Below are 22,034 nucleotides of genomic sequence, written 5' to 3'. Positions count from 1 at the left end.
ACAAGAACGACTTGACATTCAAATCAAGAGCAGAAAGTGGAGATGGCTAGGCCACACTTTCAGAAAACCATCATCCAGCATAGTCCATCAATCTCTCAAATGAAACCCACGAGGAAAACGCAAAACAGCAAGCTCTGAGACAATATGGAGATCTACTGAGATTGAATTACAACAATTGGGGTACTCCAGTAGTCAGCTAGAAGCTTTGGCCTGGTTCAGAGTGAAGTAGAGGATATTTGTAGATGACTTATGCGCCACTCAGAATACAAGTGCTTAAGTCAAGTTATGGACCTCCTTTAAGAAATTGGAGACCACTACCATGTTACAATGGTTCCATTACCACACTCAGAGGAGGCTCTGGTGCCTGGACCGTCACTTCAGCTCAAGGCCCTATCCCCTGATTCAGTCTCTTTCTCCTCTTGCTCCAGGTGAGGCAGTGGGCAGGTCCCTGGTGGGAAGAGGATGAGTGAGGATGAATGGGGCCTTGAAGCAGACCAGGGCTGGGCCATGTTCCAGGTGCCAGGCCCACAAAGGTTAATCTAATGCTGTGACCTAGAGTTCTGACAAATTGCAACAGCACATTCTGGTTATGATATTGTGCTTCGGAGATCAGGGTAACTAGCAATATTCATTTGTAAACTTGATGAAGAGTAACTCTTTCTAAAAATCTAATTTAGTTAGACCTCTGTCCTTTGGAGTTGTTTTCAGTGGCCTTTACTGTCTGGATCATTTAGATAGCGTGGCTACTAAGAGAATATTTGGACTGGGTATGTGCAGAAATGTCTGAAAGCAGTTGAAGATACTTTATTGCTGCTGCCTATGTTGTGTGAAAGGGGTCAACAAAGAGGTCGTGCTGGCTCTAAAACGCCTTATTAATGGGTATGGACAATTTTCCAGGCATTGACATGCATAGGGTGTCAGTCAGCTTCTGAGATTTTTCCTGTGCTACCTCTAAGGTACGTGAAGAGTATCTGTCATTTAGCATAGAAGTTCTGTAGCTATCATCACCAGGTGCCCTAACACCCATAACAAAATAACTATGGAGCTCAGTGTGGGACTGACAGTGCTTTTACTCAGTGATTAGGCTCTCTGAGGATGTTAGGGGGACCTGATCTGGGCTATGGTATTACCCTTTGGTTGAGTAGTGTGAGGCAATCTATCCCTCTTTTTACTAGATCACAATGTATAGACTCTGCATGTGCATACAGTAGGAAAGGTGTTGCTTTCTATCCCTTTCAGATCACTGAGTAGAGGCAGACTAAGCCACAATGCTTGTCTCAGGAGGTGATGTCTCCTTTGAAGACTGAGTTCAGAGTTGAGCCACTACTCACAAGAGAAGAATCCTGATAGATCCTTTGAGCTTGTGAACAGGGAGTTAGAGAGGAAGTTCTCCAGGCAGGTAAAGGAGAAGGCAAAACAGGATTCTTAAGTAAGAGGCTGTCTGAGTGAGTGTTGTGTTTGCGGCTTCTGGCTGTGGCTGTGGTGTTTTTCTGCTCTGTGGTGTGTGGTTGTTACTTGTTTTTTTTTTCTTTTCCTGCCCCCGTCCCCCACAGAGGGTGGACTGGGACTGGCAGTTGGAATCTGTTGGCTTCTAAATAAGCTTGTTATCTAGAAGCCTCTGCTGATTGGCTGAGCCTCAGTAAGGGGAGGGACTTTGAGGCAGTTCAGGGCTTTATAAAGCAGTGTCCTAGTGAACAAGGGACTGCAAACAGGGAGTTCAGAGTGGGAGTTAACAGGGGACTGCAAACAGGGAGTTCAGAGTGGGAGTTAACAGGGGACTGCAAACAGGGAGTTTAGAGTGGGAGTCTGGAAGGGAGTGGAAGGGGCCAGGGGCCTTTGCCTTTCTTTTAAATCACTGCTCTGGGATGGCAGGCATGGATAGTGACAAGTCTGCTGCTGTTACTTGCTTGGGATGAGCCATGTTTGTCTTCCTCCCTGAGGAAAGAAGGGATTTCATCTGCACTAAGTGCAAGCTGGTTTCCATTTTAGAAGAAAAAATTAGGACTGGAGGCTCAAGTGTTGACCCTATGCTCAATCAGGGAGGATGAAGATTTCCTTGACAGAAGGGAGCATTTAATCTTGGAAGCACGGCAGGCGGAAGAACCGGGGAGGGTGGTGAGGGATGAAGCAAAGAACTGGCAGCATGTAACTTCTAGAAGAAAAAGAAGGCTGGTACACGAGTCCCCCATTGATATAGAGATAAGTAATCACTTTCAGGCACTCTCCACTGGTTCTGCAGTGGTGAATCCTTTGGAAGGCGCCTCACAAGAAGAAAATCGCAAGAGAACTGCTTCTACTGCAGGACAGGGGACGTGTAGTCCTAGGGGTGGGGATTCAACGACCACCACCCCCAGAAGAAAAAGGCAGGTGGTGGTGATATGGGACTCCCTCCTAAGAGGGACTGAACCATCCATCTGCTGACTGGACCTCCAGTCTCGTGAGGTGTGCTGTTTACTGGGAGCTCGAATTCAGGATGTGACTGAGAGCCTTACAAAACTGCTCAGGCCTTCAGAATACTACCCCTTCCTACTTCTGCATATGGGAACTAATGATACAGCCAAGAATGACCTTGAGCGGGTTACTGCGGATTATGTGGCACTGGGAAGAAGGGTCAAAGAATTTGGAGCGCAAGTGGTGTTCCCGTCCATCCTTCCCATCGAAGGGAAAGGGCTAGGTAGGGACCGTCAAATTGAGGAAGTAAATGCATGGTTACGCAGGTGGTGTCGGAGAGAGGGCTTTGGATTCTTTGACCATGGGATGCTGTTCCGGGCACAAGGATTATTGGGAAGAGATGGGGTCCACCTAACCAAGAGAGGAAGGAGCATTTTTGCAAGTAGGCTTGCAAACGTAGTGAGGAGAGCATTAAACTAGGTTCGCTGGGGGAAGGTGACCAAAACCCTGTGGGTAGAAGAGAACTTGGAGGCCAGGAAGAAATGGAAAGAGGAATGTACAACAAAAGTGGACCCTTGGTTCGAGTAGTGAGGGCAGGGAGATCGACTGGTTATCTAAGGTGTTTGTACACCAATGCCAGAAGCCTGGGTAACAAGCAGGAGGAATTAGAAGCCCTGGCTCAGTCCAAGAACTATGACTTGATTGGAATAACAGAGACTTGGCGGGATGACTCGCATGACTGGAGCGCTGCCATGAAAGGGTATAAACTGTTCAGGAAGAACAGGCAATGAAGAAAAGGAGGAGGGGTTGCACTGTATGTAAGAGAGCACTATGATTGCTTGGAACTCCAGTACATAGAGGGAGAAAAGCCTGTTGAGAATCTATGGGTCAAGCTTAGTGGTGTAGGCAGCACTGGAGATATGGTGGTTGGTGTCTGCTACAGGCCACCAAATCAAGATGATGAGGTAGATGAGGCTTTTTTTGGACAACTGAGAGCAGTTTCCGGATCGCAGGCTCTCGTTATCGTGGGGCACTTCAATTACCCTGACATCTGTTGGAAGACCAATACGGCGGTACACAAGCAGTCCAGGAAATTTCTGGAGAATATTGGGGATCACTTCTTGGTACAAGTGCAGAAGGACGCAACCAGAGGTCGTGCGCAGCTCAACCTGCTGCTTACAAACAGAGAGGAACTTATAGGGAAGGTAGAGGTGAGGGACAACCTGGGAAGCAGTGATCATGAGATGGTAGACTTCAGGATTCTGACCAAAGGAAGGAAAGAGAGCAGCAAATTACACACCTTGGACTTCAGAAAAGCAGACGTTGACTCCTTCAGGAACCTGATGGGCAGAATCCCCTGGGATGCTACCATGAAGGGAAAAGGAGTCCACAAAAACTGGCAGTATTTTAAGGAAGCCCTATTGAAGGTGCAGAAAGAAACTGTCCCAATGCGCAGCAAGAGAAGTAAATATGGTAGGAAACCAGACTGGCTTAATGGGGAAATCCTTGGAAAACTTAGGCACAAAAAGGGAGCTTACAAAAAGTGGAAACTGGGACAGATGTCTAGGGGGGGTTATAAACTTATAGCTCGAGAATGTAGGGCAGTTATCAGGAAGGCGAAAGGGCAACTGGAATTGCGACTTGTGAGGAATATGAAGGATAACAAGAAAAGTTTCTACAGGCATGTTACCAAGAAGAAGGTGATCAGAGGGGGCATGGGGTCCCTACTGGATGAGGGAGGTAACCCAGTTACAGATGATGTAGGGAAAGCTGAAGTACTTAATGCTTTCTTTGCCTCTGTCTTCATGGATAAAGACAGCTCCCGGACTAATGCGATAAGTGATGCATTGTGGGATGAAGGTGGACAGCCTTTGGTGGGAAAAGAACAGGTTAGGAGCTATCTAAAAAGGCTAAATGTACATAAATCGATGGGCCCGGACCTAATTCATCCTAGGACTCAAAGGGAGTAGGCGTATGTTGTTGACGAGCCCTTGGCCATTATCTTTGAAAAGTCAGGGAGATCGGGAGAGATCCCGGATAATTGGAAAAAGGCAAATGTAGTGCCCATCTTTAAAAAGGGGAAGAAGGATGATCCAGTGAACTATAGGCCGGTCAGTCTTACATCAGCCCCTGGAAAAATCATGGATGGGCTCCTCAAGAAAGTCATTTTGAGGCACTTGGAGGAGGGGAGAGTGATCAGGAATAGTCAGCATGGATTCATGAAGGGCAAATCATGCCTGACCGTTCTTATTAGTTTCTACAATGAGATAACTGGCTCTGTGGATAGGGGAAAATCAATGGATGTGATTTATCTGGACTTTAGCAAAGCTTTTGATACGGTCTCCCACAGTATTCTTGTTGGCAAGTTAAAAGAATGTGGATTGGATAAATGGACGGTAAGATGGACAGAATGCTGGCTAGAAGGTCGGGCCCAGATGGTAGTGATCAACGGCTTGATGTCGGGATGGCGGTCAGTTTCTAGTGGAGTGCCCCAAGGTTCAGTTCTGGGTCCTGTTCTGTTCAACATATTTATCAATGACCTGGATGAGGGATTGGATTGCACCCTCAGCAAGTCTGCGGATGACACTAAGCTAGGGGAAGAGGTAGATAGGCTGGAGGATAGGGACAGGGTCCAGAGTGACTTAGACAAATTGGAAGACTGGGCTGCAAGAAATGTGATGAGGTTCAATAAGGGCAAGTGCAGAGTCCTGCACTTGGGCCAGAAGAATCCCAAGCATTGTTACAGGCTGGGGTCCAACTGGCTCTGTAGTAGTTTTGCAGAAAAGGATTTGGGAGTTGTAGTGGACGAGAAGCTGGACATGAGTCAACAGTGTGCCATTGTAGCCAAGAAAGCTAATGGCATATTAGGCTGCATCAAGAGGAGCATTGCCAGTAGATCCAGAGAAGTGACTATTCCTCTCTATACGGCTTTGGTGAAGCTGCATCTGGAGTACTGTGTCCAGTTCTAGGCCCCCATTTATAGGAAGGATGTGGATACACTGGATAGGGTCCAGCAGAGGGCAGCCAAAATAATTAGGGGGCTGGAGCATATGACTTATGAAGAAAGGTTGAGGGAATTGGGACTGTTTAGTCTGCAGAAGAGAAGACTGAGGGGGGACTTGATAACAGCCTTCAACTTACTGAAGGGAGGCTGCAAAGAGGCTGGAGAGAGGCTGTTCACAGTGGTCATAGATGGCAGAACACAGAAAAATGGTCTCAAGTTGTGGTTGGAAAGGTCCAGGTTGAACATTAGGAAAAACTTTTCACGAGGAGGGCGGTGAAGCATTGGAACGGTCTATCCAGGGAAGTAGTGGAGTCTCCATCCCTGGAGGTGTTTGTCTTGCCTCGACAAAGCCCTGGCAGGGCTGATCTGATGGGTTCGGTCCTGCTTAGAGCAGGGGGCTATACTTGATGGCTGTTTTAGGTCTCTTCCCGCTCTGAGGAGGCTCTAATTGAGCATTCTAGGAGAAGTAGCTGGCAGGCAGATGTTTTCATTTTCTGCATCCTCTCAGAAAGCAAAGGGCAGATAGGGCCTCATATTGAGCACGTGACCCTCAGCAAAGCACTTTTGCATGCCTGTTGTTGGGAGGATTATCAATATCACAAGAAGTACAGTAAATCCTCAATTAAATGGACTAATGGGGGGAGGGGTGTCCTCTATTCCTGAAATTACGTTAAATGGGAGGGTTTACTGCTCACTCACCCCTGCCAGGCTCCCCTCGCCCAAGTCCTCCTGCCCCAAAAACAAAACAAAACAAAAATACAAACCCTGCCAGTCACCAGAGCCACACTCGCTGGAAAGGCTGCTGACACCCCTGTGTGGTTGGGACCCCACCGGCACAGCTCGAGGCCCCCCTCTGCATGCAGCTGGAGGTACTGCCCTGGAGCCACCACGTGGTCCTCCCACCATGGTGCCAGGGTATGCAAGTGCCTCTCTGCCCATGTACATGCCCCATCCCTAGTGGGAGGAGTACATGGGAGCTCCAGCAGGGGAGATCGCAGCTCCTCCAGGCTGCAGCAATGTTGTAAGTCTCAATTTTTGGCGGGGGTGGGAGGGATTTTATGGACCCCAGTGGACTTTGGGAACACCAGGTGGGTGGGTGGGGGATGTCCATTGTTCCTGGAGTCCACTAAATCAGGGTCCATAAATTCAGGGGTTTGTTGCACAAGTTTTACACATGACCTAAGCCAGTTATCCCTACACAATTCAGGTGCATAATACCTTCTTCAATGATGCACTCTCTCAAGCCTTTCTGATCGCTTTGACCTATGGCCTGATGTGTCCCCATGTCATCATTCACTTTTACACCATGATGAACTACCACCCCCATTATGTGTCCTCTGGGATACCAACACAGTCCTAATGGTGCACCCCCACGTTTGCCTGCCCTATTTCTCACATGATGCACTTTCCTTCTATGTCCTGCAATGCAACATCTACCTAACAATTGTCCACCAACCCCGTATCACTCATAATCCCATAATCCTCTCCCACACTTCTCTGCACAGTCTACAGCATAGTCACAGTCCAACTACCACGTGAGTTAGCATGTCCTTCCCAAGTGGTGACAAAGGAATCAGTGCACCCTTCTCAGGGCATGGAAGAATGAGCTCCCTTTGAGAGGTTTCTTACCATCCCAGTAGAAGAAACCTCTGCTTTTAAATGACCACATCTCCATTTACAGAAGAAAATAATTTAGAGCCCTAATAAACCTTGTGCCCTAATAAAGTTCTAGTTATGTTAATATGTTAACATTATTATTATTGCATTTGTAATAAAAAGCTAGCTTCAAATTTAACAGTGGTGAGATTAGTCTCTTTCCTCTGGTACAACATCATTCATACTAAGGTGGTAGCCACACTTGGCCAAAATTTCAAAAAGGCCATGCTAATGGCCAAATCGGAGGATACTAATGAGGCACTGAAATTAATATTAGTTATAGGAATAAGGGGATTTCGAAGTCTGTGGGGTCCCTTTGAAAAGGGCCCTGTGTAGCCAAGCTGCGCATGATCAAAATGCTGTACTTTCGAAGTGCTGTGGCTGGCAGCATGCTAATGAGACGCTGAATATTCATATCAGCAGCTCACTAGTATCCTTCAATTTGGCCATTAGCATGGCCCTTTCAAAAATTTGGTCAGTGTGGCCACAGCCTAAGAGTTAGGTCAGGCATATGCAGAGTATCAAAATGCTTTTCTGAGGCATAGAATGAAGATAATGATTAAGCACAACTTTCACTAAGCACAGAGCAAATTTGAGCATTATCATTTTAAAAGGCATATAAAATGTAAGTATTGGTTTCTGGGGAACATTGAACAATATGCTGACTCTCCAGAGTCCAACAAAAAAAACCCCAGAAGGTTCACTATTCACCTGGAACGGAAGATCAGAATTAGGTATCATTTCATGTTCCTGTCCTATTTCTTGACAAAGTAATAAGCATGAAGGTTGTAATCTGATTTCATTTCATGGCTCATTCTTGCCGTACTGCTTGATTTATTTTATCTACATATACCTTTGCTTTTTGCTATGAAAATTGGGTTAAAAAATTTATTTAATTAAAAACCCGTAGCACACTTTATGGAAGTGTCCTGTAGAATTTCACTGAGGCTATGTCTAGATTGAAGAGATCTGTTGGCAAAGATATGCAAATTGTGTAATATATTTGCATATCTTTTGCTGCTAGTTCTGTCAGGAGAGGCTTTTCTGATATTTGGCCCATGCACACGGGTCCAAATGTCAGGAAAAACCCTCCCTCGAGACATCCCTTCTTCCTCATGGATGCTGACAGAACCCTCCATACCAGCAGATCTCTGCCAACAGATCTGAAGTCTGGATGTGCGCTGTGTTGACGACAGAAGCCTGCAGTCTAGACATAACCTGAGATCAGAACAATTGGGTCCACAAACATGTAATAGGAAATTATTTTAAAATTCTGTTGAATTTAACAAGAGAATACATTTTTCCTATAAAGATATGAAGCCACTCTATAGAATTTAAATGAGAATTATCTCTCTACTATAGAGAATGGTACAAGTTACGTATTAAAAAATATTGAAAAAATATCACATGCTACTAAATCTTATATGACTTTTCCATACTGCATATACGCTACATACTTTTGCAAGCAGCTAAATACAGCAGTTGATGGACATCTGCAGGCTGATCATTTACTCACATTGTATGCCCAGACAAGAAATCCAATATTACTATGTCCCTGCAATGTAAGGTCAAAACCAATGTAAACAGAAAATTAATTCCACTGGCTACTTTAATAACAACAATTATGTATTCAAATTTATACTCATTTTCACTAGGCAGGCATTGTTATTTTGTGGAAGTTATTAGGATGAAGACTTCAGAAAAAAGGGAGGCTATCATTATTAAGTTAGCATGTTATCTTTTAATGTATCATCCTCAAAGTCCAAATTATTATAAGTAAATAGTAAAGAGATTACAATTCAAGAAACAAATCTAATGCTGTAGCTCATAAAATGTTCATATTTTCTTAACTATCATTAAAGTATGGACCCTAATGACAGGATAGTAATGTATTTCACTTTTATTATCTCCATGAATTACTTGAATTCCTTGCTTTCAGGACCACATCTCACTTTCTTGATTTAGCTGTCTCTCAATTTACAATATTTCCAGCTCTGGGACCCCTCTTACTGGGACCCCACTCTTTAAATACCCCTCTGAAACCATCCCCCCAACTCATGCATCTAATGAAGCAGGTGTTTGTCCACAAAAGCTTATGCTCCAAAATATCTGTCAGTCTATAAGGTGCCACAAGACTCCTTGTTCTCGAAGCTACAGATTAACACGGCTACCTCTCTGATAATATTTCCAGCGTATTTTTTCTTTTCCTCACACTGAAAAGAGCACAGGATATTTCTACAGAACCAGGAGATGGCATTTTAGAAATAGAGGAAAAAAGGGGGGGCTTTTAAGTGTTTGGGTGTAAGGGGACCTCTGCAATCCCTGTCAACAGAGGGTCCCCTGGGATGTCCAGACCAGGTTTCTGTTGACAGATTTCTGTTGAGATAGGCATTATTCCTCATGGGGAGTGGGGTACACATGTTGACAAATGTGCTGTAGTCTGTGTATTTACTTTTGACAGAATGCCTTGGGAATATGGATGCTCCGTGTTTTGCTGACAAAATCCTCTAGCGTAGACTGTCTGAGAATGGTTCAGTAAGGGTGGCACCATATTAAGAAGACATGAGGAACAATTAAGAGAATGTGCCATTATTTGTACTATGTATTCTACGTATTTGGATTCCAGCACGTACCTGGATGTACTCCAACTGTATGAGCACAACTGGTTCCCAACTTTCTGCTCATAGGCAAAAACTCATACCAGGGACACTAAATTACCATTAAAATACATGTAAAAATCTCAGATTGGTTCCTAGTGCTCCTAAATTGGGCAAGGAGTGGCAGCATGTGGGGCTGCTGTTGAAAGGTAAGTGACCCTTGGGTTGTGGGGGGTTGGGGAGGGTTAAAGGCTGGGGGCAGTTTGTGGCCATGAGTGGGAGGAGGATTAAAACCTGGTGGAGGGTTGGGTCCATAGGAGGGAGTGGATGGGCGGGGGGTGGGGTTCAGGCCACAGCAGGTTGGGTCTGTGAGGTGGGGGGGGGGGGTTAAGGCTCTGGTGGTTTGGGGCCTGGCAGAGAGGTTTAGGCTGCGGTGGTTTAGGTGTGTGGGGCCAGTGGGGGTGGGGTAAGGCTGCAGCAGTTTGGGGTCAGGCTGCAACAGATTTTGTCTGTGGGACCAGAGGGGGTAGTTAAGGCTGTGGCAGTTTGGGGTCAGGCAGCAGCAGGTTTTGTCTGCGGGGCCAGCAGGGGTGGGGGTGGGGGTCAGGCTGCTGGAGGTTGGGGCCATGTGGAGACGGTAAGGCTTGTATTAGCAAGGGGAGTTTACTCGTCCAGTGAACAAAAGATAAGTATCTGTGTCCCTCATTTAAGCGATTACTCATAAGTAAAGTACTCGTTTAATGAGGGATGAGTGTATGAGCAACATTAAACATGATTATTCTGCATTGTTTACACATACATAGTTCTATGTCTGATTACACTATCATAACAGACTCTTAAATCCTCAGCAGGCTGCTACCAGGCATCATACCTAGCATATTGAACTCATGCTCTGTGAGTTCACCAAAAGTTTCCCATGATCCAACTGACTTTCTCTTGTTGGCAGTCAAGTTTAGCAAATGGTCAAGTTTTTCCCACAGTGCTCCACGAACAAAGGGCTAAAACAACCGTGTTTTAGGAGGGCATTAGGGTGTCTGGGTAATCAGCTGTAAAAGAGCAAGTTCATCCTAACTATAGTGTTTCCACCACCTTATGGCCGTGTCTACACTAGCCAAAAACTCCAAAATGGCCATGCAAATGGCCATTTCGAAGTTTACTAATGAAGCGCTGAAATACATATTCAGCACCTCATTAGCATGCAGGCGGCTGCGGCACTTCGAAATTGACATGGCTCGCCGCCGTGCTGCTCGTCCAGACGGGGCTCCTTTTTGAAAGGACCCTGCCAACTTCGAAGTCCCCTTATTCCTATGAGCAGATTGGAATCAGGGGACTTCAAAGTAGCTGGGGTCCTTTCGAAAAGGAGCCCCGTCTGGATGAGCTGCACGGCAGCGAGCTGCATCAATTTCGAAGTGCCGTGGCCGCCCGCATGCTAATGAGGTGCTGAATATGTATTTCAGCCCTTCATTAGTAAACTTCAAAATGGCCATTTGTGTGGCCATTTCAAAGTTTTTGGCTAGTGTAGACACGGCCTATAAGCGCTATAATTACACAAACTAAAGTAAGGTAGATCAGATTTCAGGTATTAATGCACATATAATTCCTTCTGCCTTTGTACAGTATGGCACAATTGCCTGGGAGTGGCTTTTTTGTTTTGTCTGACTTTAATTTATCAGGTACTGGGTACTGATGGAAGAAAAAACATCAGATTTACACATGATTGACCAACACCCTAAACAAGAAAGATGAAACACGTTGAAAATGAGGCCTTAGTGGTAGAATGCAGCAGATATTATATAATCTGTTTAAACACCAACTCTGGGATCCTCTACATTCTTTTCTACGTGCTCAGGCATCCATCTAAAGACTGACAAAAGCAGCAAGTACAACATTTCTGCTGAATAAGCATATTTGGCAGGCACCTGCAGCTGGTATTGCAAATTGCAGACAGAGACACTTCAAACTTCAGAAGACTTCAGTTCCTCTTAAAATTCATCCTCCAGATACTTGCTTGCAGCAGTAAGTTCATTTCTAAGAAGTCTTTGTGCAATTTCTGTTTCTAACTGCACACTAATGGTTTAGTACATATTTTTACTCTGCCTGGAAGCAGCACATTTGAAGGAGAATAAAAAAAAATCAGACTCTTTGGTTAGAGCCCATCAAAAGCTATCAGAACCCACAAATTCTCTGAAAATGTCCCCAGCACATAGGATGCAACTCTACCAGCAGAATTTCTTCCTGTATCTTGAGGAAAGACAGTACTTGCACCCATGCCCTACCCCCCAAAAAAGTATCATACATCTTTAGGGGAGATATTGTACCCTCTTTCATCAGCAGACTTTCACACAAGCTACACTGTAGTCCCTTGAGCTCTGCGAGGGTTGTATTCCCACCCTCGCATAACTCTAATTTTGTGTAAGTGGCAGGGCGGCTTTTTGCATGGTGGAATGCATGTTCTGGAGCCGGGGAAGCAGCAAAAGCACTTGGAGCTCCTTTTGAAAGGTTAAGTCCTGGAGTGGGGGGTGGGGCAGTAGGGGAGGGTTAAGCCTGTTGGTGGACTGGGAGAGGTATTAAGCCTGGGGTGGGTTAAGGCTGCAGGGGGTGCAGGGGATGGAGTTGAGCTGGGGCCGCACAGGGATTGAGCCAGAGCTGCGCGTGGTGGGGGCAGAAGGGGGGTGGAATTGAGCTGGACCTGGGTACAGGGGTGTGAGCTGGAGTCGGGCACAGAGAGTGGTGAGCCAGGGCCATGTGGGGGGTAGTGAGCCACAGCCGAATGGAGTGGGTGGTGAACCAGGGCCACATAGTGTGGGGGTGAGCCAGGGCCACAGGGGGGTTGAATGAGGGCCACGTGGTGGGGGGCTGAACCAGAGCAGGGAGGGGTTTAACCAGGGCTGCTCAAGGCCGGGGGCGGGGTGAGCCAGGTCCAGGGGGAGTGTGATTTTCAGTTGCATTTAACTCGAAATCATGCATTTTGAAGGATCATGGTATGGCTCTTCTCCCAGGCCTCTCCATCCAGTAAACTTGTTTGCATGGAACCTATGGGGCACTCTATCTGCTGACAGGAATGATATATGCAGGTCAGGTACCAGATTTGATGGTTTAGCTGCTGTGCTTCCATGATGTTATGTTTAAATTTCCCACACTCAGAAGCCCCAGAGTGCATTATCCTGCATGCAGTGTTAGACTTCCAAATGGATTTGACGCAGAAAATTAGGTATCAGTGAGTAGTACTAGGATAAACTAAGGTGCCACAGGATGACTTGTTTTTGAAGTTATGAACTAACCTGGCTACCTCCTGAGACTTTTTAAAGGTTTGGTTTTGATTTGCATCAAAGATTAGGAAATGGTTCAGTTTGCTTCTTATCTAGTAATCAACCCAGACCTAATTATTTTTAATTTGTTTCTGTATGTACTTTTGCATGAAAGGTCATAAAACTAATAAGAAAAAATGCATTTGCATGCTGAGATCATGAAGTTATATAAAAATGTCCTCAGAGTATGCAGTACCAAAAATGTCATGTAAATGGTATTACCTCATTATATTCTGGGTTGAAAAAATTAAGTTAACACTGTTGCTTATTTCCAGACTTTTAAAACAGAACATTTAAACCATTCTACATGGCTGGAAGAAAGCAGGATAGACCTATGACTGCTAGAAAGAAAAGAACCAGAAAAGAGAAGATGATGCTTCACAGAACACCTCACAGATTATACAGGACTTAAGGAAATTTAGAAAGGTGCTGATGAAGAATGTCTAAATGATCTTCTTGAACATAATTGCTGTCATGGGAGTGAAGGAAGAAAGGAGATCCTGGAAGTGAACACCTAGCACATTAACCAGTGTCAGGTGGAGGATTTTAGTTTTGTGAAATATTAGTTCACCTTCTGTGGCAAGAGAAATGTTTGAATGGCTTCCATTTCAGTAGCAGGGAGGCCAATCTTCATGAAGACAAACCAGCTAGATAGATAGGAAGGCATAAAATTAACAACAAAAGGGGAGGGTGAAAAGAGAGTGGTCAACAGAGAAGGGGGAATAACACTCTACATCAAAAATGGCATCCCCTGTTTCCAAATTCCTCATAACTTGGAAACAAATGGCATTGAATGCTTATGGATCAATGTTTTAACATATACAGTACAAGATGGACCATTAGTTGGTGTCTGTTACACAGCACTAAATCACACAAGAGAATTAAGACGACCTGTCTGCAAAGCACCTGTTTCTTTATGCGGGTAGGGGAAAAAAGCTGTGCTGTCACAGGCAACATCAATCAGAATGACACAGGATGTAATTCCATGTTGCCAGTATTAAAACATCTGGCATGGTTCAGAAATTCATAAATGACAATTTCCAAACCCCAAAAGGGTTGTATCCAGCATGGAGGAATTTTATATTAGATTGCATCTGAACAGGTAAAGAGTATAAAAGCTAAAAACTGGTGGCAGCTCATGTACCAATGATTTTATTACACTTGCAATGTGCAAACAGAATGAAGTTCAAACCATAGTACACATCTGATTGAAAATGGTCAATTTCATAAAGCCAAAAATAATTCTAAGCAGGTAAGTTGAGAGAAGGAATGTTATAATAATGTGACTGATAACTGGAAATTGTCTCACAACATATTACTAGAAGCTTAAATAAACACAATCCAGTAACTGAGAAAGAAGGTAACACTGGTTAAAAACAACAACAAAGCCTGGCTTACCAGGGAAGTGAAAGCAGCTAATAATTTAAACAAAATCAAACTGAAGAAAGAACAAGTTGATGGTAATAAATATAAATCACCATATAGGTGTATTAGAAAGTTTACAGTTCAAGGAAGGACCTAAAGAGAAGCCCATGGACAGCAGACATAAGAACCATAGTAATGCTACTGGTCCTCTGCTACATGCAATGTTAGAGGTCTCAATAATAACATAGAAAAGATAGAAAGTGTTCAATTAATTTCTGTTCTGTATGGCTACATCTACACATGCCCTTCCCTTTGGGAAGGGGTATGTAATGAAGCAGGTCGAAAACACTAATGAGGTGCTGAGATGAATATTCAGTGTCTCATTTGCATAATGGCAGCCACCAGGAGCATCGAAAGTGCTGCTTTTGAATTGCAAACTAGCCATATAGACGGGGTTCCTTCAAAAGGAAACCCTGGTTTTGAAAGAACCCTTCTTCCCAAAAAAAATTGGGAAGAAGGATGCTTTAGAAATTAGGGTTTTCTTTTGAAGGAACCCTGTCTACACAGCTAGTTTGCAATTCAAAGGCAGTACTTTCCACGCTCCTGGTGGTCGTTATTATGCAAATGAGGCACTGAATATTCATATCCACGCATCAGTAGCATTTTCAACCGGCTTCATTTACATGCCCCTTCTGAAAGGGAGGAGCATGTTTAGATATAGCCTATATGGAAAAAGGCAGATGAAAATATTCATTCCATATAGTCTGGACTAAATAGTTTCCTTTTCAACATTTATTAAAGATGATGTGCAGTGCTTACTGAAAACTGTGATCCTTAAATGCATACACACAAGCAGAAATAGAGAGGTTAGATTACCTCTGTGTTTGGCACTGGTGCAACTGCTACTGGAATACTGTGCCCACAGTTTTAGCACCTACAGTTCAATAAAGATGTTGATAAATTGGAGATTCAAAGACTTTAGATGATCATGATGGCCCCTTAGTTTGACCTCTTGCACATTGCAGGCCACAATGCATCATCTAACCAGTCCTGTAATAGACCCTGAGCCTCTGGCAAAGTAACCGAAGATTTCACATTGTGACTTGAAGACATTTACATCTGCAAGTGACCTGTGGCCAATGCTTTTTTTCTGGCATCTCCAGCTGGATACTGCTCAGCAAAAGTAGTATTTTTTTTGACAAAATGCCTCTTGAGGTTGCTTTTTTTTATTGTTGGCAGATTTCTCATTGCAAACAAGACATAAAGGGAGCCCAGCCAAACTCAACATAAATAGGAAGGATTGGGTCCACGCAGTTTGAATTTCTCTGTTTTCATCTTTGATTTTTCGTCTTTTGAAGCCATTCCAACCCCACTTTAATTGTGCCATTTTTACTTCACATTTAATTTCAGTTTTCTTTCCTAAAATGTGTGTTGCCCTTCACTGCAGGAATGCTGCAAGCTTCCTTTTCCTTTTCAAAATCAAAACTTTATTAGCAACACAATCAAAACACAGATACAGGCCGTGTCTACACGTGCCCCAAACTTCGAAATGGCCACGCAAATGGCCATTTCGAAGTTTACTAATGAAGCGCTGAAATGCATATTCAGCGCTTCATTAACATGCGGGCTGCCGCGGCGCTTCGAAATTGACGCGCCTCCTTTTTGAAAGGACCCCTCCTACTTCGAAGTCCCCTTATTCCCATGAGCAGATGGGAATAAGGGGACTTTGAAGTAGGCAGGGTCCTTTCGAAAAGGAGCCCCGTCTGGATGCGCCGCGCGGCGGCGAGGCACGTCAATTTCGAAGCGCCGCGGCGGCCCGCATGCTAATGAAGCGCTGAATATGTATTTCAGCGCTTCATTAGTAAACTTCGAAATGGCCATTTGCATGGCCATTTCAAAGTTTGGGGCACGTGTAGACGTAGCCACAGTGTCATAACCCACAAAGCTCTGAACATATTAAAGGAGGAGTTACCCAATGTTTTGAGATCACTTATCATTTTCTATTTAGGTATGAGTTGTTCATTGTTGGATTTTTAGACCTTCACCGTTTATCAAAACGAATCAGGAAGATTTTTGTTTTTGTTTTGAAACTTTGCAATTATAGTGTTGGGAGCCACAGAGAAGACTCTCAAGAGCTGTGTGTGGCTCTGGAGTCGCAGGTTGCAGACCCCTGGTTTGGGTTATACAGGGCATCAGATTAGATGATATTAAGGATCCCTTCTGAGTTCATAATCTACAAAACACTTGGCTCCTAGTGACTAGTGTCATCCATTCATTGCCACTTGCCACTCCCAGATTGTGAGGAAACTTATTTTCCTATACTAGTTTAAAATATGTTCTGTGGGCCTGGCAACTGAAGAAGTATGTGACTGTATAAAGCTTAAAAGCAAGAATATCAGGATTACTTACCACATGAAGAATTTTATTTTCTGTCTCATATACTGTGCAATCCTATAGTAAAGAAAGAAGAAACAATGTGTGAGATTTAAAATGTTAGCCTTCCAAATATGAATGAAATTATTAATAAAAATTTAAAAAACCACTTTACACTTTTACGTCTCTTACATTCATGCATGTGTATACAGCAAAGTCATCTCTCCAGGTTTTATGTGAATGTCTAAAGATTATTCTATATTCTCTGGGAAACTTCACTGAAGTAACTTCTCATTAATCTTCGGGATCTATTCTATTTGTCTAACTATAGTTCTTGTTCCTTGTAATGGGGACTGGGCACCTAAAGTTCTCAAAAGGGCAAAAAATCTTGTTGACTTTATTATGCTTCTTTTCTTAAGTGAAGACAATAATCTTAGATCTACAGCCAGTAAGTACCTATTCTGGTTTTTTTATTGCTTATGTACTGGAGGGCATCACAGAGTGATGGGAAGATAAGGTGTATCAGGGAACAGACATAATCTTAATATATTTTTAAAGTCTTGCTTGAAACTGACCAGATGTGATAATCAAGAGGTTCTACTTTGAGCTCAAATGCATTATATATCACAATGCAATATATCAAATTGCTATATTGTTGGACATTTACATGTGAAATGGCAAATATCCCATTTTGGCTATGTCTACACTAGCACACTATGTCAAAGTAACCTATTTCAAAGTAAGAACGTCGAAATAGGCTACTTTGATGCATATCATCTACGCGTCCTCCAGGGCTGGTGCCATCAATGTTCAACGTCGAAGTAGCAATGGGGAACATCAAAAGGAGCTGCCCCGGAAGGAAATGCAGAGCATCCACACACACAAGTGCTCCCCAACGACATAACGGGCCAGCAAAGCCCCAAGCTACTCCCTTAAAGGGCCCCTCCCAGACACACTTGCCCTGCACAGCACAAGATCCACAGAGCCAACAACCGTTTGCAGACCCTGTGCATGCAGCATGGACCCCCAGCTGCAGCAGCAGCAGCAGCAGCAGCAGCCGCCGCCGCTGCCAGAAGCCCTGGGCTAAGGGCTGCTGCACACCGTGACCATAGAGCCCTGCAGGGACTGGACAGAGCGTCTCTCAATCCCTCAGCTGATGGCCGCCATGGAGGACCCCACTATTTCGAAGTAGCAGGACGCGGATCGTCTACACACGCCCTACTTCGATGTTGAATGTCAAAGTAGGGTGCTATTCCCATCTTCAGATGGAAATAGTGATTTCAACGTCTCACTGCCTAACGTCGATTTCAAAGTCGAAATAGCACACGGCGTGTGTAGACGCACCCCTTGGGTTATATATACAGATTATTATTTGTATTGACTTAGTCCATAGGAGCCCTCAGCAGGGACTAGAATGACATTGTACAAGGCATCGTTCAAACACCAAGCCTATGTCTACACGATAGCAATCTATCAACAGAAGTTTCTGTCGGGAGATACCATCCAACAAAACTTCTGTCAACAGATTATGGCCAGACAGCAAAGCAGATGAAAAAAGCAATTCTCTCTTTCGACAGAGAGTGGCTGGACTGCCTGGCCATTCCCTCAACAGAATGGCCGACCAGAAGCACAACACCCAGGGCTGGCTGGTGACCCCGAAGTCCAGTCTGTCAACAGAGGGCCTCCCAGAGCATCCACATGGCTTTTTGGTCGACAGAGTGTGTCAAGAAAGGTGTTCTGCCTCATGGGGGGAGGGGCAGAAGGTTACTGGAAAAAAAAGTGCCACCTTCTGTTGGTTTACTGTCAACAGAATGCATTTTTAGTGTGGACACTGTGCAAGTTTTGTCTAGTGTAGATGTAGTTCAAGAAAAAGATTGGCCTTGTCCAAAGGACCTTATAGCCTAACCACACCAAAGTAACTCATACCATTGATACTATAGTAACTATGTTTAAAAAAAAAAACCACATTCACTTATAAGGTCACATTCACATATAAGGTCAGTTTTTTTGTCCAGGATTTTTGGTTTCTCAGGGGTTTCTCAGCCTCTTTTCTTAGCTAGAACTACTTTTTAACAGAGAGATCATCTCACAGAGAGTTCTTCAGAGATCACAGTAAGTATCTAATCTTGAATTTAGCATACAATGAAGCAAAGCATGTTAAGACATGTGACATTGTTGACATAATAGTAATAAGTACATAAAATAGATTATTTTTAGAGACACTTTTTAATGGTCTCTCATTTTGCATTTACAACTTAATCATTTGCTCCAGAAAAAGAGACATTTTGTAAAAACATAACAGTTCTTCCAAATCTAGCCTTCACCTTTTATGTGGCTTCTGCATATTAAAACTCTGCAAACAATTGTCTTTTGCACACATTTTGATGACACACTTTTTCTCCTTAGAAAATATTGCTCTTGCAAGCCAGAGAGATAGCATGACTATACTATTTTACGGTAGGTTATATCCATTTTGTCTTTTTAAAAAAGCAACCATAAACATGGAATTGCATGGACCTGGATTTGCGATGCTCTCCATTTAGAAGAGAGTTCTATTTCTCTGTCATTTTCTTGCCTTTGGACACATTAAGGTTTACAAAGTCAGCAAGGTTTACTCGCACTGGAATTGAGTTTGCCTTTGAAAATGGTGACAACAGGGACAAGTTTTCATATTTCTTATTGACAAGTATTTTTCAAATAGAATCTGTGTATTCTCCACCATGTTATTTAAGTGAAATGCTGACACTAATAGAACTTCTTGGCACTGCCTCTTAAATAAAAAAAGCAGCCATGTAGCACTTTAAGGAGTAACAAAATAATTTATTAGGTGATGAGCGTTCATGGGACAGACCCACTTCTTCAGATCTCAAAATTCTGATGAAAATAAATTGGCACAACAAAAATATAACAGAGAAATAGAAAAAAAAATGAAATGAAAACTGACAAATAAGCTGCATAGGACAGACGTGGGGCAAAGGATGGGGCAGAGGGGAAAGAAAATTACTTACTGCATGTGTTTATTATGTTAAATGACTTGCCTGAGATCACTACAAATATCAAAGATGGAGAAGGTGTCTTTATAATGCGTAAGGTAATTGCTCTCTATAAAGACCAATCTGCAAAGCCTCAAACTGGACAATAAACTCCAGTTCAGACACCTCCCTTTGTAATCTGGTGTTGAAGTCTCTTTGTTTTAGGACACAGATTTTCAGATCTTCAATAGTATGGCCTACTCCATTGAAATGCTGACTGACATGTTTATATGTTGTGACAGGGTGAGGCCAGGGGAGTGAGCTCAAGAGGGAAAAGTAGGGCTGTGTTGAACTGGCAAACAGATGGAGTTGGAGCAGCTGGGGAGTAGGTCCAGGTTCCTCCCAGACCACCATCTCCCCATCCCAAGAAGGGCAGCCGCGTCCTTGCTGTGGGGCCAGTGGACTGAATAGAGGCCTGGAGCCTAGGAATGAGGTTAGCTTTACCACAGTGTATTATGATTACTAATGTCTGATTTGTGTCCATTCATTCTTTGGTGAAATGATTGTCCACTCTGTCCAATATACATAGCAGAGGGGTATTGCTGGCATATGATGGCATACATAACATTAGTGGAGGTGCACAAATGTGGTCCCTGATCGTGTAACTGACATGGTTAGGTGCAGTGACGGTGTCTCCAAAGTAAATGTGGTTTGTTGCAGGGAAAAGTTGCAGGATTAGTACTTCTGTGGTATAATGTGTGGTTGCTAGTGAGAATTTTCCTGAGATTAGGTGGTTGTCTGTAGGAGAGGACAGGCCTGGAGTTTATTCTCAAGTTCAACACTTGGCAGCTTGGTCTTAATAGAGATAGCAAGTATCTTACTCATTGCAAAGATAGTTTCTCCATCTTTGATATTTGTAGTGATAGCAGGTAAGTCACCTGTTATATTTTTGTCATGCCAGTTTACTTTCATCAGAATTTCCAGATTTGAAGAAGTGGGTCTGTCCCATGAAAGCACATCACCTAATAAATTATTTTGTTAGTGTTTAAAGTGTTACATGACTGCTTTTTTATTTTGTGAAGATACAGAGTAACACAACTACCTCTTTGTGCCTCTTAAATACTAAGTGGATAGGAAACACCAGGACAATTGACTTTATTCAATGCAAAGGTGTTATAATTCAAAATGGTCATAAAGACACAGTTACAATTTTAGATGGATGGAGGATTCTTGCAAGGAGAGAATGGATTATTTTAGATATATAAAGGAAATAAAAACCCATCCTTTTCCTGGCCCTTGTGCTGTTATAAAGGAAGGCCTTGTGAAGCCTCTTCTCTTGTGAATCCTCTGCAAGGATCAGAAACAACTGTACTCCTATCACTTTGGACTCACAGAAAGAAATGGGATTCTCCATCCTAAAGCTTAATCCTGCATGTGAAAACATCATGGATCAGGTGTCCTGAAGAGCAATACCTCCCCAAGCTGCCTGTGACGGAGTGGCTCCACATTACTTCCATAAAGGTCTGAACAGCACAATCTGGAACAAAATCTGCACTGGCAGCAGATTTTTAAATATGTAGAAAAAGCATTTACACTTTTTAGCTCATTCATCATAGCAAGGATAATGAAACTTGTCACTCTTGGTCAAAGGCTGCTACTCCCTTGGCTCACACTTTGATTGAATTCCATTACAGGTGGTTGATCGGTTAAGTGTTTTTCACTAGACCAAGTACATACTTTGATTTCTAAGAACAGACTTTAGGGAGAACATAAACCCTAATTACAAAGAATTAAAATATTGAATATTTGCAGATCAGATTAAATTATCCATCACCACAATAATGAAACAGCTCTGTCTTCATTGCTCTTTTCAAGACACTATGCTTCAGAGCGACCAAATTTCTGCCCAATGGAGTTACATACAATATTAATAGCAGGCAGTTACGTATTCACCTTGTGAAGCTGAAGACTTTGGTTTCTGATACTAAGGCCGAAGAGCATGGCACAAAGATAAATGGACACGTGCATGCTGCACGAGACATAAAATACCATTTTATATCCTAACTAATAGAATAGGCAAAACATTTTTGTGCCAGATAAGAATGTACAGGTTTCAAACCTAGTTTTTCCTGTCTGGTGTAATTAGACTAATTCTGAAAACCTCACCTCATTTAGGTTCCCCAAAAAGAGATAGGTGCAATGGTGGAATGAAGATGGCATGGGTAACATTTAATTATGATTTCCTAGCCAGAAGTTACTAAAGATTCTTTTAGCGTATTTTATGTGTTTAATAACATCTGAGAGGGAAAAAATATTTTTGCTACTACACACCTGAGTTATAACATATTCTGGAGAAGTATGTAGGGGC

General features: G+C 43.3%; 1 protein-coding gene across 1 annotated transcript in view; it reads right to left on the bottom strand.

Annotated features, from left to right (window-relative positions):
- LOC142020423 (connector enhancer of kinase suppressor of ras 2-like) overlaps positions 1-22,034 on the bottom strand; it is a 581,534-nt gene that overhangs the window by 330,264 nt on the left and 229,236 nt on the right. Inside the window, exon 5 of the mRNA XM_075008216.1 lies at positions 16,731-16,772. Within this exon, the coding sequence (XP_074864317.1) occupies positions 16,731-16,772 (42 nt within the window). The remainder of the gene's footprint in view (positions 1-16,730; positions 16,773-22,034) is intronic.

The sequence above is a fragment of the Carettochelys insculpta genome, chromosome 13, assembly GCF_033958435.1.
Source record: "Carettochelys insculpta isolate YL-2023 chromosome 13, ASM3395843v1, whole genome shotgun sequence".
NCBI lineage: Eukaryota > Metazoa > Chordata > Testudines > Carettochelyidae > Carettochelys > Carettochelys insculpta.
Note: the sequence above shows the minus strand (reverse complement) of the source record. Positions and strands in the feature narration are given on the sequence as shown.